The following is a 13181-nucleotide window of genomic DNA, read 5'->3' as shown; positions in this document are numbered from 1 at the left end:
GACTTTATTTGCAAGGCAGCTATGTCTGCTTTTGTAAAACATTACCTCCTTGATCTGACAAGCACTTAGATGCTTTAGTGATCTAAACTGGCCTCAAATCAAGTCATAGATCTTCCCATCTCTTGCACAAGTCACTGCACTTCAAAAGTAATTTGTTGAATAGGAAGTACTTTTAGATATCTGAGAGATGTGATAAGACACTTTTTTAAAAAAAAATCTATTTCCTGTACGACTCTGACATAGTTTGCGTGTAGAAGAGGAAGAATGTTATATTACCTAGTGTAGGTATGATCTTCCTTATTCTCTGAATATAGCTCAACCTTCGCATATAAACTGCCCTGCCCACCTACCCTGTAATTTTCTCTCTGATCTGGCACACTTAAGAGATCCTTATGTTAGTTGGTTGTTTAAGATCAGTCTTTTTGCTGTTGACTACTGTCAGCAGAGTTGAGGTGCAGTTGCAGAATGAGATCCACATGATCAGCATGTTTCCTATATAACTCCAAACTCCTGAACTGAGTTACAGTATCAGACCACGGTTATGTATATAGCATAGTTGGTGTTAATAGTTCGTGAACAATTGGACCCATTGAATGAAAGCATTCTTCAGGGAATGGAGGAATTAATCTGAAGTATTCTTTCCTCACTTATGTGTCATAGAACAAGTGGGACCATGGTCAGTCAGCCTTCCCATTGAATTGGCTGTCATGCCTTCTAAGGCTAAAAAAGATCAAACTTCCCTGATTGCCTGACAGGTAACGGTACTGTTGGGTGTAGTGTTCAGCCATCCAGAATAGCAGGCCTCTGGTTCGATTTCTGGTCTGTGCTGCGTTAGCTAATCTTAAACAGAGTGTCACACTTGGCCTCAGTGCCTCTGACAAGGGAGGGTAAGAAATTATTCAGGTTTCCTGCTCCTGATTTTCATCCATTGACCACTCCTGGACAGTGTGTATGTGCATGGACAGTGTGTATGTGCATGACCAGTCAGAACAGGATTTGGCTTGGTTATGATGCCTTCTGCTGGCACTCAGTCTGCACTCATGCTTGACAATTGCAAGGTGCTGGGGTAGGCTTCCTGTGGACCCTACTTCAGCATGAGACAGTGCCTTCAGGAGAGAACAGGAGAAAATTTGAAGAAGAAAACCATTTGGCCACTTATGGAGACTCTTGACTCACATAGAAGTCCTTTGGATTCCAGTCATGAAGTATATGGACAGGTTGGGCTCATAATTTTCCCAATTGGATAGGCTACCATATATTGTTGTATTTGGAATCTACCTTGAGGTGAACCTAAAATTGATTGATTACTCTTTTCCCACATTTAAAATCTCTAGCTTTAAATTAAACAACAAATGGCACTATTCCTGACCTGATTTTAAATGAACCAAAAATGTGATTTTACGAACAGTGCCACTTTTCAGTCAGTAGCATACAACCTACTTTCATCAATTCCATGTTATTTTTTGCTCAAAAAAAATTTGAATTATCAAGTAATTCAAATTAAGCAATTGAAGTAAAACAGCAGAGGAGCTGTTTTCTGCACAATTTCAATTAGAATTAACAGATAACTTGAATTAAGCCTTTGAATTAAGAGGAATAGACTGTATACTCCTAATTTGCTATCGGGCTTTATTTCATGTCTAGGTTGCAGCTTTAATAGTCTTGGTCTTGCTGTATTTTTTGTTTTACGGTATCCTAAACATTCACCACCGGCGCACTGTGGCTGCAGAATGTCCTACCTACAGGATGCACTGCAGCAATTCGCCACGGCTTCTTCGGCAGCATTTCCTAAACTTGCGATCTCCACTGCCTAGAAGAACAAGGGCAGCAGGTGCATGGGAACACCACCACCTCCCAAGTTCCCCTTCAAGTCACACACCATCCTGACTTGGACATATATTGCAATTCCTTCATCGTCCCTGGGTTAAAATCCTGGAACTCCCTCCCTAATAGCATTGTGGCAGCATCTTCCCACATGGACGGCAGCAATTCAAGAAGAAGGCCCACCACACTACTTCATATGCAACTAGGGAAGGGCAATAAATGCCGGTGTTGCCAGCAGCGCCACATCGCAAGAATGAATTTAAAAAATTTATGTTACTGTCTCGAAGTCTTTTTTTAAAAATCTGACCCCAATTATTCATATACATTTAATTGTAGTTATAGTAAATTTCTCTAAATATTTTAAATAAATTTATGCCAAGAAATGGCAAATCAAAGCAGTTGACTGCTTTCCCCTGGTTTGGGATCACAATCAATAGGCTACTGCTATTATATCAACTCATGCAAATAGTTCACATTTCATAACCTTCTCTTACCATTTAGAGTACTTGTATACAACTGACTATGGGTTTTGTTGGAGTGCATTAGAATATTTGAGAGGAAATGTTGAGGAGGTGTGATTTTTTTCTTAAAGAAAAAGTTTTGCTTATGTTAACCAAAAGAAAGGAATGCCATTTTAACAAGGATCAATTACTTTAATATGAAAACTATCCCACAAAAAATACCATTGTAAGCATGCATAGGACGTCAAAATTGTGGATATCATGGGTTATTTTGCCCACTTTTAATTTATACTTATACATGTAAAAAGTATGATCAGACTGGCAATGTAACAAAAAACTCTTCCAGTTTTCAATTTATTCCTTTTTTTTATATAAGATAAAGGAATTTCAGGAAATTAGCAAGAAAAACTTGGGCCCGAAATCCAAAAGGACACAGAAAGCAACTGACAGGGGCACCAACTCACGAAAGAAGAGTAAAAAGGATGAGGGAATAAAAAGTACAGATGCCCTTATGAAGCAGTTGCAACAGGTACTAGCGTATTGTTTTAACTAACCCTTGATATAATTTAGAAACTCGGGACTGAGATTGTACTACAGAATCATAACAATCGCACATTCTGGAAATTCTCTAATATTCATATGAAGTGCAAGAATTTCAATATGCTTGATAACTTTTTTTAACAGCAGCTCCCACTTGCCTTACTCCATTTGCTGAATTGAGCCTTGGGCACAATAAAAATGTTGGAAATACATCAGTGAGTCAGTATCTGGAAAGAGAAAAGACAAGTTAACATCTTGGGTGTATATCATTGATCAGAATGGAAAGCTAAAAGATTAAGCATTTTTATAAGTTTGGAAAAAGGACAAAGGGAGGGGAGAAACAATAGATCATCTAATCACACAAACTGCTTAATAGAAAACTGCTGGATGATATAAAAGATCATCAGTGAGGTGACAGAGACCATAAAAGAACAAGCGAATAGTTAAATGGGTGAACAAACATGGCGTGACACACAGGAAAAGGAGGGAAAATTCTGCAAAAGCAGGTGGTCTGAAATGAAAACAGAAAATTCTGATAAATGGAAAGATGGGGGTCTGATTAGAGACAGCCAACATGGGTTCAGAAAGGGCAAGTCGTTATCTAAAGAGTCTACAGATTTGGTGTGTATGAAAATCTATCTGGAATGTAGGAAGTCATGTCACACTGTCCCACACTAATTAGCAAGGTGTATGCTCGTAGGATAGATGGCAAAGTATTAGGCTGGATTGATGTTTGGCTGAGAGATAGATGACAATAGGTGGAGGTGCATGGGAATGTGTCACAGTGGAAACCGATTACCAGTGGAGTACCACAGAGGGCTTTATATTGGAGCCTCAGTTCATTATTTTTAATAAATGACAGAGGACCGAATGTTATCCAAGGTGTCTAACTTTGTATTTGATGCCAAATTGTGTACAGTTATGCAAACCAATATATGATCATCCAAAGGGATCTGGACAGGCTACATCAGTGGGGAAATGGAGTTCAACATGAATAACTGAAATAATGAAGTAGAAAGCAGTAAGACTGTAGATTATATATTAAATGGCAATATGTTTGAAGTAACAGCAGGAAAGAGAAGTGGGGGCTTTGGTGGATAGGTAGTTAAAACCATTGGAAAAGTTATTTCACAAAAATGACACACAACATAATTCATACTTTTCAGAATTAAAATGTACTCACTACTAGCCCTACTGAAAAGGTTGTGTCTTCAGTGAAGCTACAGATTACTTACACAGTCACCGGTATATTTCTCTGTGTTAAGTGGCCATTATTTTCTTGTCTTTTTTTTTTTCCCTTAGCAACTCTCCCTCCTTCCTTTGGTGGAACCTACCATTGAGGTGAACTTTGGTCTCTTTCCTCCATTTGGGAGTGGTCCATTCAACAGCAAGAACCAACTGAAAGGGTCATTTGGGAATGCAGTGCTAGATAGTGTTCCAGATTACTACTCGCAGCTTCTCTACAAGGTAAATATGACAAAAATGAAGCATTTAATTCTAGCTTTAGCATAGTTTTTTTTTGGCTTCTTGAATTCTGTCACAGAACATAAGAGGTTAAAGACCAGCTTTACTCACAGAAAAACACGTTCTAGTTTATTCTGATAAAATGTTACAGATTTTAAGTGTATTGTCTCTGCCAGGTGTCCATGAGGCAAATCCATTCAATTCAAATACAAACATCTTGTGGGATTTTTTTCAAATATTTGTTTGGCAGCTTTTTAAAAAATTCAATAGACAGTTATTTTAATTTATTTGGTCCCGGTAATTTTCTGGAAAGTATTTCTCAGCCTGACTGGTTCATATTGGAGAGTTTGTCTCAAGCTTCAAAGAGTGATATCCAGGCCAGATAGCTTTCTTGGATGTTGAGAATAGGGAAACCACCACATAAGAATACAGTTTAGTGCAGCAGTTTCAGCTATTTGTTATTTTCTACTTAATGAGATAATTAAGTTTACTGACTATTGTAAAATCTATATTGCGTCATTGTTACTGTTCACATTCTTTTCTGGCTTAATAAATGTGTTTGGCGTTTAAGCCTAAGTTACTGTGTAGCTTGGTGTATACTGCTGCCTTCCAAAATCAGAGAACGTCACGTGAGAGTTTGTGATAAAATCAGTGAGCCAAGAAAGTGAATACGGTTCTCTATTCAATCCCTGGGCATGCTACTAATTTATGTAGGTATCTGGGCAAGGGAAAACATTGTCTGGAACATAGTGAGGTGAGTAAAGGCCCACATAACAGGAGTGGTCTGAGATGCTGAACCTAAAAAAAAATCCCAAAAACGTATCAGTAAATCCATGTCAAGGAGCTTTGCTGGTAAAATATTTAATAAATTGGTGGAGATTTAGAAAAATAAAATCTTTCATGTTATAAGCTGGATAGCCCAGTGGTGAAGGATAGAATACTAGAGCCTGGTCTTCAGTTGCTTCCAAGCCTTTATTCACAGAGATCCACATTATACACACCACACCCTAGATAAGCTCTCATATAAATGGATACAAGAGAGCCCCAATTGATACACACCACCTGAATACAATTAACACTAATTGATGTAAATCACATGGATACAATTAACATTTCAGGTCAAGTTATTTCACAATATAGTCTTCATTTTATAAGTCATTGTTTTGTAGTGTTCTGTACATTTTTGTGGAAGATCATTTTACAGATGTTTGCTGATTTATACCTCTCAAAAGAAAGTTACACTTGCAAATGAATGACCGTTAATACAAGGTTGCCTATTTTAATGTTCTAGAATTCAGTGAATTAATTTTCTGTCATTCTTCAGCAGAACAATCTGAGTAACCCACCGACCCCACCCTCCTCGCTGCCTCCCACTCCTCCCCCCTCTGTCCAGCAGAAACTGGTAAACGGATTGGCTACTTCTGAGGAGCTGACCGAAGGGCAGAAAGAACTCCAAGGACAGAAAGGTATGAGAATTTATTAGAGCAGAATTATTTGGCACAATAACAATTGGTTTGATGTAACCCTGTCCAGAGGAGTTTTTAGATTTGGACCAAAACTTACCCTGAGCGAGACTCATAGGTGTTGTGTGTCCTGACTGCATAGAATTATGAAAAATAAATACATCTGGTTTCACTGCAATTAAAAGAAAATAACTCTCAGCTGCATACACTTCTCACCTGTTTATAAAAAAAATCTTTCAAATTGTAGGTATAAATCACATGCATATATATTCTCAATTACTTGCCCTTTTACAAAGGAGAGGAAATTATGCTGCAGTTGTATGGAGCGCTGATTAGACCACATCCAGAGTACTATGTTCAGTTCTGGGCACCGCACCTCAGGAAGGATATGTTGGCCTTGGAGGGGGTGCAGGGCAGATTCACCAGAATTACACCGGGGTTTAGGAGGTTAAATTATGAGGACAAGTTGCATAAACTAAGCTTGTATTCCTTGAGTATAGAAGATTAATGGGTGATCGAATTAAGGTGTTTAAGATGATTGAAGGATATGATAGGGTAGATAGGGAGAAACTATTTCCTCTGGTGGGGGAGTCCAGAACAAGGGGGCATAACCTTAAAATTAGAGCCAGGCCATTCAGGGGTGATGTCAGGAAGCACTTCTTCACACAAAGAGTAGTGGAAATCTTGAACTCTTCACCAAAAAGCTGTTGAGGCTGGGGGTCAATTGAAAATTTCAAAACTGAGAGCGATAGATTTTTGTTCGGCAAGAGTATTAAGAGATATGGAACCAAGGTGGGTAGATGGAGTTAAGATATAGATCATCCAAGTTCTAATGGAATGGCAGAGCTGGCTCGAGAGGCTGAATGGCCTACTTCTGTTTGTTATGCCCACCTATTCAGGATATGCTTTGAGGCATACACGGGGACTGAGAAAAAATGATCTAAGTCTTTGTTGAAGTGTTTTATCAACAAGTATAAACTATGAGGGAATAACAGAGCAGGATTCTGCAAAAAGAAACCCTGCATAAAACCTGATTGCATCTATTTTTTTTGAAAGATAAAACTTGCAGGTTATTTTGTTAAAATATTGTGGCTATAATTTTTAAGAACTCATAGCCCTTCTCCTCCTCTATCTTACCATGTACAAGATTTGATTTTGCATGGTAGCACGAGGACTTTAATCTAATGAAGAAAAGGTAGTTTGGATATTCCGCCACAAGATGTCACGAGTGCAAATTGTAACATTTGCGTTGCCATACAAAGCACAATATGAGCCCTAATGAAAGTGACAGGATGTCACTTTCACACTGCACCGGCTGTGATCTGTTAACCAACAGTTGATCTCTGCTGCGACTATCTTAATAAGTTTTGTCCATATAAATGTAGGGTTCCTATTTGCTTTCTGATTGGTGCAGCAGCGAATGATCAGATCGCAAAGCCAAAAAACAAAGCAGGCGTGACAGTTACTGCTATGCACACCTGTGAGGCAATGCCCCTGAAAGTCTGTCTGACAACAGCTCTGGCACCCTGGTCAAGTCATGACATCCCAGCAGGACCTCAACGATCATGAAAAACTGATTCTCCTCCTCCATTTGTTGTGAGCTACAATATTGTCCTTGAGCCGGTCAGTCACTGCCGAGCACCAAGTTCTGCACTACCCATGAGCAAAACCGCGGGAGTTTAATTACTTATAGAAAGAGTCTTGGCTCCGGAAAAGCCACTAGATGTACAAACAGCACCAAGTCGATTCTTCTGGACTGACTTTCTTGTTACCAGTCAGTAGATTGTGTCATCTGTCCTGAAATGGCTGTGACTGATCAATGGCGTAGCAATCCTTAAGTGGGAGGTCCCATCTGTTTTGGAAACTTAATACTGTACAAAGTACTTGCGAAAGATTTCCCCCAATGTTACCTTTAAGGTTCTGAAACTTCATTGCAAAGCTGTTGACAAACCAATCTGGTATTGAAAGAAAGACAATCAATTAATTTTTAAGTGTTCCTGGACTGAGATTCTAGTTCAAAAAGGTTGATCTTAAAATAGGGATGTAATATTTACGTGCTATCACAGTAAATAAGTTGCAGTGAAACTGAAATGTCTTCTGTGTTTTTGATTTTGCTTGCTTCAGTGGGATCCATCATATTGTCATGTTGGGTTTAATTTCTGACATGCAAGTGGTATGGTATCTGGATCAAAGGTTTAGTTTTAAAATGGTCAAATGTTTAAGTTTTGCACTTGGTTTATATGTAGCACATAGCAGTGTAATGGTATCTTTGTTCTACTTCATCGCAGATCTGCTGACAACAGAATTGAAGAATATGGATATGTTGGCTTCCTTGCCCACACCACCGCACAACCAAAATGAGGAGCTAAGGTTTTTATTCGCAACTACTGCTCATTCCTTCTTTAAAATTCTACCTGTGTTTTCTTGAAAGCTCTTTGCCCTTCTTCAGGTCTTCTGCTCCACGAGTGTAAAGCTTTGCTGCCATTGCACTAAAATTACTCTGCTATTTAAACACAATAAAAGGTGGAAGTCATAGCTAATTGTCAGTGCGATTCTAGCACATTGTGCAAAAGCATTGCACTTTCTTCCCTATAATAGATCACCAAATTAATTTTTACTGGGTAAATATAATTTATTAAAATCATTGAGACCAACAATAAGGGGGCAGTTATGACAGGAAGTACTTCTTTCCTATGCTTTCATTTCCCATTATTTTACTTGAGTAGAGATTACATGTTTAAAAATGGGAACAACATTTAGTAGTTGTGTCGATTTTATTTTTAAATCTGAATTAGTGAAAGATCTTAACTTTTTAAACTTGTTTAACTGTAAAACAACCAAAGCACGTAGTCCTTTGGTGAATGTGAGGATGGAGTGTGATTGAAAAACAAGTTCAGCGGCAAGGTCTAGTAACCATATGAAAATCTACAGTATATGTTTCTGCCTACAGCCCAGGATATAGTTTTAAATCCTCCTAAAGAAGTTGAGTTGTAATTTCTTTCTCAACAGTAGAGCAGAGATCGAGGAGGACAGACACACTCCAGACAGCATCGTGCCAGCATCGTCACCAGAAAGTGTACTTGGGCAGGAAACTTCCAGGTTTCCCTTGCTGACTGAAATTAAGGAAGAGTCATTGGACCGTGCCCTTTCTCCTGTCATTCCCATAATTCCAGGAGCTTGCATTCCAGGTTGGTGTGAGAAATTAATAATTGCTATTCAAGCAATGGGTCTTTTTTTTTTCAAGCAGTCTGGCTCATCCTGAGCCAGTGGCCAGGGAGGGGGATGGAACTGGGAACGGGGCGTGGTGGGCAAGACTGTGGAATTAGTCTTCCCAGTGTTTAATTGGAGGAAATTGCGGATCATGCAAGACTGGATGTTCGGACAAGGAAGCTAACAATACAGAGGCGGTGGTGGAGAGGCAGAGCTGAGTGTCAATGTACATGTGGAACCTAATGTCATGCCTTCGGATGATGTCACCGAGGGGTAGCATGTAAGTGAGAAATAGGAGGGGGCCGAGGATAGATCTCCAGAGGTAAAGGTGGAGGGGTGGAAGGAGAAGCTATTTCAGGAGATTCTCTGGCTACAACTGGATGTGTAAGAGTGGAACCAAGCGAGCGCAGTCCTACTCAGCTGGACAGTGGAGCAGAGGCGAGGCGTTGGAGGAGGATGGTGTAGTTGACCGTGAAGGCTGCAGACAGGATGAAGAGGGATAGTGCACCATGGTCACAGAGAATGTAATTTGTGACTTTGACCAGCACCGTTTTAGTGCTGTGGCAGGAGCAGAAACCTGATAGGAGCGATTCAAACATAGTTATGAGAAAGATGGGCACGGATTTGAGAGGTGACAACACGTTGAAGGACTTTGAAGAGGAATGGGAGATTGGAGATGGGGCATTGATGGGTGGGTCAAGGGTGGGTTTTTTGAGGAGGGGGTGATGATGGTGGTTTTGAAAGGGAGGGAGACAATACCTGAGGAGAGGGAACCATTTACGATGACAGCTAGCATGGGGGCCAGGAAGGGAAGTTGGGTGGGAATAGGGTCCAGAAAGCAGGAGGGACATCTCATGGACAAGGTGAGCTCAGAGAGGGCACATGAGCAGATAGAAGAGAATCGAGAGAAAGATGTGCATTCAGGGCTAGGGCAGGGGGGATCCGTCGGGGGAAGTTTGGCTTGGTGGGCTAGAGGAAGGGAGGGACGTAGCAGAGGCAGTTGAAATTTCTTGCATGGGATGCAAGAAATTAACAAGAGTTGTTGAACAGCCATACCTGAATTAGCATTGTAACTGGGCGGATTTCAAACTGCATTCTAAATTTCTGCTAAAGGTGACATCCAAATGACCTAGCCTCTCCCTAGTCTCCTCACAAATCATGGCGATGATCTAATCATGTTGTGGATCTTTCTTCATTTTTGAGTTGAGGCTTCCTTCACCAAGCTAGCCTCTTAGACCCTCCCTCTCTTTGGGATATATCATAATTAGTGTTACGCCTTATTTTTGTTGTGCTTCATCTGGGCTAGGAACTTTGGTGTTTGCCCAGGGGAAGTATCTCTATACTGTGTAGGAAGATGTTATCATACAGATCACATCTGAAAAACATTACATTAACATTAAAATGTCTTTAAATTTGGTCTTAATCTTGCACTATGTGGAGGATACTTCCATTCAAATAATTAAATATAACCCTGCAAGTTAGGTCATATTTTATAATTTTTTTTAAAAAAACAAAAAGCATGGGCAGTATTATTGATTGCATGTTGGTTGGTAAGTGCACTCTGCATTGACAAGTCACTGAATATATTTAAGAAGGAGCTAGATCGATTTCTAGACACAAAAGGCATCAAGGGGTATGGGGAGAGAGTGGGAATATGGTATTGAGATAGAGGATCAGCCATGATCATATTGAATGGCGGAGCAGGCTCGAAGGGCCGAATGGCCTCCTACTGCTCCTATTTCTATGTTTTATGTTTCATTTCATTTGAATTACTAATTTGTCCTTTTTAATGCTTGCTTCCTTCTTAGTATTTCCTGATACAAAGCCATTTGTAAATACAGAGCCATTTGTGGAAAATACTGAGAAGGGTGCATCTTTCTCTGGCCCATGGAAGAGTGGTAAAGGAAACCAGGTTGCAGTCACACTCACTGTCTCAGGAACTGCTGCCAAGGTAAATATATCATTTAGAATTAATTTCTGCTCTCCTTTTGGAGTTTGGTTCATGGAAGTCAGTGTCTTTCTTAACTTCTTTCAAAATTGTACAACATAAAATAAAGAAATTTTTCCCTATTTGTCATTGAGTTCTGATACAAGTGTAATGAGAATTTTGCGCGCACAGGCACTTCAAAAGCACATCTTTGGGATGGAAAGATAGCGGTACAAAGAAACGAGATGGGGAAATGGTAGAAACTTTTCAGAGGCTTATTCTCAATGACAGATGTTATTACATTTCTACTGTATTTGTTGTAGGATATAAACAGAATGATGACAGCTTTTGCTCAGTTGCTCCAGATGAAGATCCCAGGTTCCTATGAGGTTACGTCTGTTCCAGATAGTCCACGCTCTTTTCTACCCGATGGGAAAAAATCCACTTTGGAAGTCCCTGATCAAGGTATGTACAATTTTGTACCTCTCCAGAAGAAAGTCATTCATTAGGGTCACTGGGAATCAGTTTACAAAAAGTTGATGTACCCTTTTGAAAATGGTGTTTCTTGCAGACTGATAAATCTAACTATTGGATGAAACGGTCAGGATGAGATATTGCACTTGGACAATGTGAGATCCAATCTGTTCATGAGTGAAAAGTAACAGCCCAAGGACTGCTTCAGTGTTAGTTTATTTACTTGAAAAGAAATGACTAACTTGAGTCCTTAACTGATTTTGCACCTTGTAAGTTGAGGTGCTAATGTCTGGAAATTGCTCTTTCTATGCTATGTTCCCCCTAGTTGGGGTTTTGCCACATAGTTGATTCCCCTAATGGCTCAGTATTCAAAACAAATGGTCATGTACATCATGTTCTATCAATCTGCATATATTAACATTTAAAATAATGAATGAGAAAAGGCTATTGGATCCACCAAGTCTGCGTCTTCCTCAGGCAGCATACAAATCCTCCCTATCATGTATTTGACCCCACTTAATTAATCCCTCAAAGGAAAGTTCTGTAGAATATCTCCCCAAACATCCCCCATCCCAACAAGTAACTAAGCAAATATCTATATCGGCATGCACCTTGCATTGAATTACATAAAAATTACAACACTGAAACAGGCCATTCAGCCCAACCAGCGTGTTGGTGTTTATCCTCCACATGAGCAGTAGTTCTGAACCCATGTGCCTGCCATGTTCCTAAATCACTTTACTCCCTTTTCATTCAACCATCTATCTAAACTGTTCTAAAAGATTGACATGGTTTCTGCTTCAATCACTAACTTTTTTTTAAAATAAAGGTTCTCCTGCTCTCTGCCCTAAATTTCTTAACTTTTAATCATATTCTATGTCCCCTCAATCACTGGAAACAGCCGTTTCTCTCTACTCTGTCCCGTCCCTTCATAATTTTAAACACCTCTGTTAAATTGCCCCTTAACCTCCCCTGTTCTAATGAAAACCGTCCCAACTCTGGGGGGGGGAGTATTCATTCTACTCCCTAGTCTTGTTTGGGGCATGTTAATTTTATACTTGTGGCCTCTGGTTCTGCACCCACAATCCAAATGAAATAGCCTGCTTAGATTCATATGCCATTCTATTTTGAAGACCTAATTCATGTCTTCTTCCAAACCTTTCTCCAATAAAAAGCTCAGCTCTGCTTGTCTGCCTTTGTAACTTGCAACTTCAAGTTTTAGAATCATTGTTGCTGCTCTTCTCTCTGGATCCATTTTTGAGACCCTGAACTGCATATTATACTCCAGTGTATCCTCACCAATGATCAAATGTTAGGGAGATGTGTCCTCGTGAAAGTTAAGCTCTTTCTACTTGTGCAGTGACCATATCGTGTGCCAACCTGCAACAGATTTCTCTCACTGATATCTGCGCAGGCAAGTCAGTGCCAGTCCAAGAAAGCAAGTGCCTTAAAACTATTATGGGCTGAGCTGATTTTAGCATATTTCTGGAGGAGCACACCTCTGCTTTTTGGCATATTTTTTTCGATGAAGAGATTAAATGATTGAAGAAGAATGTGTTAGCCTAAACCTACGATTGCAATCTTAATCTTTAAATGAATTGCAACATTTCACGTATAATCTCCCTTTCTGCATGCCCCTATTGGTGTAAATATGGACCTTCCTTTCAGTTGCATATGTAACTAATACTTTATATCAACTTGGTCTTTGTGCTCCTACCTCCTTTTCAAAAGAACAGAAGTGCACTTTCAAAACAAGACTTGTACATAGAGGCAATTTGGAGCAAGACCTCATGACTTGCCAGCCTTGTATGCACTGTA

At 39.7% G+C, this 13181-nt stretch overlaps 1 protein-coding gene across 11 annotated transcripts in view; it reads left to right on the top strand.

The window, feature by feature from the left end:
• Positions 1-13181, top strand: part of kmt2d (lysine (K)-specific methyltransferase 2D) — a 207723-nt gene that overhangs the window by 172779 nt on the left and 21763 nt on the right. For 7 of the 11 annotated variants that reach the window (XM_067976637.1, XM_067976644.1, XM_067976643.1 and 4 more), the window contains 7 exons: positions 2662-2814; positions 4128-4292; positions 5614-5755; positions 8041-8122; positions 8762-8940; positions 10771-10913; positions 11213-11354. In XM_067976637.1, the coding sequence (XP_067832738.1) occupies positions 2662-2814; positions 4128-4292; positions 5614-5755; positions 8041-8122; positions 8762-8940; positions 10771-10913; positions 11213-11354 (1006 nt within the window). The remainder of the gene's footprint in view (positions 1-2661; positions 2815-4127; positions 4293-5613; positions 5756-8040; positions 8123-8761; positions 8941-10770; positions 10914-11212; positions 11355-13181) is intronic. The other 4 variants (XM_067976647.1, XM_067976642.1, XM_067976641.1 and 1 more) reach the window with 3 other exon arrangements.

This window comes from Heptranchias perlo, chromosome X, assembly GCF_035084215.1.
Source record: "Heptranchias perlo isolate sHepPer1 chromosome X, sHepPer1.hap1, whole genome shotgun sequence".
Taxonomy (NCBI): Eukaryota; Metazoa; Chordata; class Chondrichthyes; order Hexanchiformes; family Hexanchidae; genus Heptranchias; species Heptranchias perlo.
Note: the sequence above shows the minus strand (reverse complement) of the source record. Positions and strands in the feature narration are given on the sequence as shown.